The sequence below is a fragment of the Danio rerio genome, chromosome 14 (genome assembly GCF_052040795.2).
Source record: "Danio rerio strain M-AB ecotype USA chromosome 14, GRCz13ab, whole genome shotgun sequence".
NCBI classification, from domain to species: domain Eukaryota; kingdom Metazoa; phylum Chordata; class Actinopteri; order Cypriniformes; family Danionidae; genus Danio; species Danio rerio.
In genome coordinates, this window is record NC_141034.1 from 22,068,037 (window position 1) to 22,073,523 (window position 5,487).

At 36.8% G+C, this 5,487-nt stretch overlaps 1 protein-coding gene and 1 long non-coding RNA gene across 2 annotated transcripts; one reads left to right on the forward strand and one right to left on the reverse strand.

Moving 5' to 3' along the window:
- The first annotated feature begins 833 nt into the window (after positions 1-833).
- Positions 834-3,267, forward strand: LOC147833934 (uncharacterized). The gene is made up of 3 exons (XM_087281400.1): positions 834-1,065; positions 2,079-2,302; positions 2,423-3,267. Exons 1-3 carry the CDS (start codon positions 982-984, stop codon positions 2,682-2,684), a joined length of 570 nt encoding a protein of 189 aa, XP_087137526.1. The 5' UTR covers positions 834-981; the 3' UTR covers positions 2,685-3,267.
- On the reverse strand, positions 2,813-5,175 carry LOC141377640 (uncharacterized). Its single transcript, XR_015507388.1, has 3 exons — positions 4,984-5,175; positions 4,755-4,891; positions 2,813-4,303 (listed from the first exon to the last, which is right to left on the reverse strand). It is a non-coding gene; the product is annotated as an uncharacterized LOC141377640 (long non-coding RNA).
- Positions 5,176-5,487: the final 312 nt, after the last annotated feature.

The window sequence follows — 5,487 nt, forward strand, 5'->3', positions numbered from 1 at the left end:
CCACTTAAGTATGGTGCTTAAAGAGCACTTCTACTTCTACTCGAGTCAATTTTTGATAAAGCACTTGTACTTTTACTTAAGTATGGGTCTCTAGTACTTTATACATCTCTGGTAAAAGCAATGTGAAATTGTGGTAAAAGTATGCAGACACTCTTCTTGCTTACTTTTGAAAGCAATGTTGGTTGGATTTAGGTAAGGTATGGGTCAGTCAATTGCAATGTAAGGTATGCACCTTTAAATGATATATGATATATGAAAGGTACAGTATGTGGTATCTGTAAGGTATGTGTTAATGCAGTATATGAAAAAAATATAGCATAGTCCAGTATTTGAGTTTTTCATCGAAAATGTACACAGTGGCTGGATTTGTTAACACAAACTGCAAGCAAACATTGCTAGAACAACGCATTTTGCATTTCACATAAATTTAGCATGTACTTAAGTAAAGAGTAGTGATTACATCTACTTATTTAAGTATAACACTGGTAAAAAAAATAATAATATATATATATATATATATATATATATATATATATATATATATATATATATATATATATATATATATATATATATATATATATATATATATCACATAATGTTGATACATTAACACAAAAAAACTTTCTGATTATATCCATAACCAAAATTCCGTGAAGGAGGGAATGAAGACGTGTCTTTAGAAAAGGCACATTTGGGAGACCATCAGAGAAGTAAGAAAACTGGCCAAAAAGGCCTATGAGTTGGCAGAGTGCAGCTTGGCAGGTGATGCCAATCAAGCCTTATGAGATTATATAGGCAGCAGCCGCAGGTGAGAGCTTCAGAATTTTAGTCCCTGTAGAAGCCGAATACTCAGCTATCAGCTGGAGACTCTCAGTGTGAAGACACACGTATGTCTCAGTTCTCTTCTTCAGGAAACATGGGTTAAAAATGTACCCAGTATGTTTCATTTAAGGTTGGGAGCTCCGATGTGTGTCAAGAATGGACAATTTCGGAAGAGAGTACGGAAATCACCACAGTAGCCCAGCCCGTTATGCATTTTGTGAGAAGTTTACCAAGCACAGTGTGAGTGCACAATATCATCGAATCCTTCTAACATCTCCATGACCTTTAATTGTAAGAAAAATTGATAATTTAGAATTTAGGGAATCATGTATTATATTTTTACCTAGCTAACTGTAGTCTAGAGATTTTAGAAATATGACAGAACATTAGGTGAGCGTGCCAGTATGCAAGGGGAAGGATGCTGCAGAGGCCATCTGCTACCCAATTTTGGAGACCTGGTGGAAAATAAGCATATGGGGTATCCCTATCCAGAAGGAGCATTACATATGATAAGCTTGTAGGGGAAAAGGAAGATATGGATCTGCCTGAAAAGAGAAACGCTCCTTGGCTAAATGAAAATCACCAACGGGATCTTACATAATTGGCACCAATCCCCAGCAAGCAGGTAGATCAAGCGAGCATATCAGATATTGTACTGGGCCAGGCACCCAGCTCCTCCATCAAGTGTGCTGGGGGCCTCGAAGGACTTTCTAGGGTTTGCCAGATGCGGAACTTGCTATGCAGAGCAGAATAAATATAATAATATATAATAAGCATTCTGGATTAGGGAGAATATCTCAACAAGCGTTTTGGACATCAAACTTAATTTCTTCCTGATTGACCAAAATAACCCAGTAATTAAAAAGAAACCAGTTCCACCCAAAGAATAGAGAATCTTGTGAATGTATTAGGTGTTGCCCAGACCGTAGCTCTACAAATGTCTGTTGGAAAGGTGATGCATGCTAACACCCTAGAGGAGACGACACCCCTTGCTGCAAGCTGGCACACCCGGAAAGAGTAAAATTGAGCTTTTTTAGACAATTTGGGAGTTGCTGGTCAAATGGATGTTGGTCTGTGACGTTTTCTGGGGAAAGAGCAGGTCCCCTATTCTCTGGGTGGCCCGTCTCAGGGTCATTTCATGGTCCATTTACCAGATTTAACAGTACCCTTGGGTGGAAGTATCTGCTGCCTGTTTTCCTGGACTCCTATTTGTTCTTAATAGTCAATGCACTCAACTCATTCACTCCTCTCAGGGCACTGGTCATCCTGGGGCCAACCCTTCTGCTGCTGTAATATTGCTTCTGGTGACCAAGGATGGCACACAAAGTGAGAAGGTTCATGCAGGAGTGCAAGGACTGCTCTATGGCAAAAACTCATTATCATCTTCCCACTGGAAAACATGTACCCCTGCCCATTCCGAATCAACCCGGGTCACACCTAGGAGTGGACATCATGACAGGTTTTCCAGCATCTGGAGGTAATACCTGCATTCTAGTCATTGTTGATAGATTCTCAAAGTTTTATAAATTAGATCCCCATAACCAGGTTATCCACAGCCATGGTAATCATGGAATTAATGTTTAACCATGTTTTTCAGAATTAGAGTTAGTCAGTCTGTCCTCTGGATACATACCCAAATCAATGGGCAGACTGAGAGAAAGATCCAGGAAGTGGGGCAATTCCTGCTAACCTTCTGCCACGGTCATCAGGACACCTGGAACCAACCTAGGTTGAGGCGAGTGTGCTCAGAACTCTCTGTTTTACTCCACCACTGGATTTATACCCTTCCAATGACTACTCGGTTACCAGCCTTCCCTGATGCCAGTGAATCACCCGATGTTCCAGTGGTTGACCATTAGTTCAAGTTATCTGCTATCCGTGTTTATATAAACTGTGTATAAACCAATCTACCTGGTTTCCATTCCTTCCGTGACACCCACACAGGAGCCTGAAAACAATGCACATTTTCACATAAAGTTACTTATCATACACTCTTAAAAGAAACGGTTCTATATAGAACCAAAAATGGTTCTATCAAGCGCTTCATATATGGAACCCCAAAAAGGTTCTAAATAAAACCATTAAAAGGGTTCATTAAATAGAACCCCAAATGGTTCTTTCACTCTTAAAATAAACGGTTCTATATAGTACCAAAAATGGTTCTTTCAAGCACGTCATAAATGGAACCCCAAAAAGGATATAAATAGAACCATTTAAGGGTTCATTAAATAGAACCCCAAATGGTTCTTTCAAGCGCTTCATATATGGAACCCCAAAAAGGTTATAAATAGAACCATTTAAGGGTTCATTAAATAGAACCCCAAATGGTTCTTTGAATTCAAGTTACATGGTTCTATTTAGAACCATTTGAGGGTTCTTTATTTATTATTGAATTAATGTTATTTATTATTGAATAAAAAATAAAACCAATGCAGAAAATTCAAATTGTTTAAATTTATTCACTTTACTTCACAAAATAAGTTTTAGATAATATTTAAAATTCCACCTCTGCGTACTTTGTATAAGATCTACCTCTAAACATTATACATTTTTACTATTTAATTAGTAAACATAATTAACAGCTTAATGGCATTCAACAATCTAATTCTAATGATTTCACTTATTAATAAACATTTGTAAGCTTGTTTACTGATTGAACAAATACAAAACTTAACTTTCAAACATCTCTAAAATGATGAAAAATGTATTACAATGCAGATAAAAACAATACACAAACATCTATTAAAAAACACTACAATTTCAACAAGTTGACGGTACATGTATGTATTGGCAACATCCATTTTTATACATAATTTTTAATAAAAGTTATTGAAAAAAGTGCTTAATCGCACACAAAACTTAGCAAAATGATTAGACAAAACACTGAGAACAGCCATTCCACAACCTGTAACATGTCCATGTTTGCCGGCCTCTCTTAAAAAGTAAATAGTTTTGTCCATGGGTGGCACAGTGGCTGACTGGTTAGAACCGTCACATCACAGCAAGAAGGTCACTGGTTCGAGTCCTGACTGGGTCAGTTGATGTTTCTGTGTGAAGTTTGCAAGTTCTCCCAGTGTTTGTGTGGGTTTCCTCTGGGTGCTCCAGTTGCCCCCACAGTCCAAAGGCATGCGTACGGTATTGGTGAATTGGCCACAGTGAGTGAATGTGTGCAGGTGTATGAGAAAGTGTATGGGTGTTTCCCAGTGCTGGGTTGCAGCTGGAAAGTGAAGAGTAATTGCTAATTCATTCTACTGTGGTGCCTCTGATAAATGAGGGAGCAGAAGGATAGTAAGCGAGTGTTGGCCATCGTAATGCTGACACTTCAAGCCTTGATGGAATCAGGGGAGCTGTTAGGACCTTTGGATTTCTGTAAAACAATATTTCAATGCTGAGTACTTCCTTCTTTCCTCCCCTTCTATTGGGCCATTTCTTTTAAAGATGTTTCTGTGTTCTTCACTAAGTCCTTATATGCAGCATCCTAAATTAAAACATTTTGTTTACTTTGTGTAAGTTTCCAAGTGACACATTTTCAGAAATACAAGTACTTTAAAGTCATCAAAAATACAGAAATACAGTGTAGACAGCTGTAATATATGTTCTATTTAATCTGCACTTCATTTGTTACAGAATTTAATGAAATTGACATTTCTGAGTGACCTCAATTCAGTATGAACATTAAATAAAACAATAAAATTTGAATAAGAACAAAACAAAATAACTGTATATCAAATAACATACATCATATTTGGCAGATACTTTTATCCAAAGGGACTTAGATTGTGTTTAATCTATACATTTATTAATATGTGTGATCTGCAACACATTTGGCATTGCTAATGCCTTGCTTTACCAAATGAGCTTTAAAATGTCATATGCACAGATTTTTCATATCTATTTGGCACACAATGTAACAGTGTTTGGTTACTCACAAGCTGTGGCACTCCAAGAAGAAGAAACTGCTCTATTAGTTTTGCAGATCCCTCCATAATCTGCGCTCTGGAAAATAGTGTTTCATTTGGTTCTTGACTTATTCGTAAACGGTGTCGCATTCTAGGTCCATCACAATCTGAGGTAGGAAGACAGCATTTGTAGAAAGTGTAAATATAAATTTAAATCACAGAATTAATCTTGACATAAAATGTATTGAAATTAACTTACCTTGTGTTAAGTCCCTCAGAGTCCAGTTCACTTCCTTTTGATCCCATCATTATGAGTTCACCACTGAAATCCTTTAATTTTTACATTTGTTTTGAAGACATGCAACAAGGAATCCTGTAGGCAAATTTACACCTTTCAATACATATTTCTTCTCTGCAGGACTTTTTTTAAGCAACGACCTTAATATTCTCACTGTATTAAAACAGCAGTAGTAAGTAATAGAATATTTTTTGTGATAAATATATTTTTTCAGTACACAACAACCAACAAGTCTGAATTATGCATGTTATAAAATACAATACTTTACCAGGTGTGCTTGAAGGTGATGTCAAACATTTATGGATGTGACGTGTTTTTCTTTAAGCTGGGATCCTTCTTCTTCAAAGCTACTTGTGTGCAGCAGATCAAATTTGGAAACGTAATATGGGTCCCATGACACTTTTTTATTTCATTTTACTGACCGCAATACATTTTGTTTGGATTTTAAAACAATGATACCAAGCA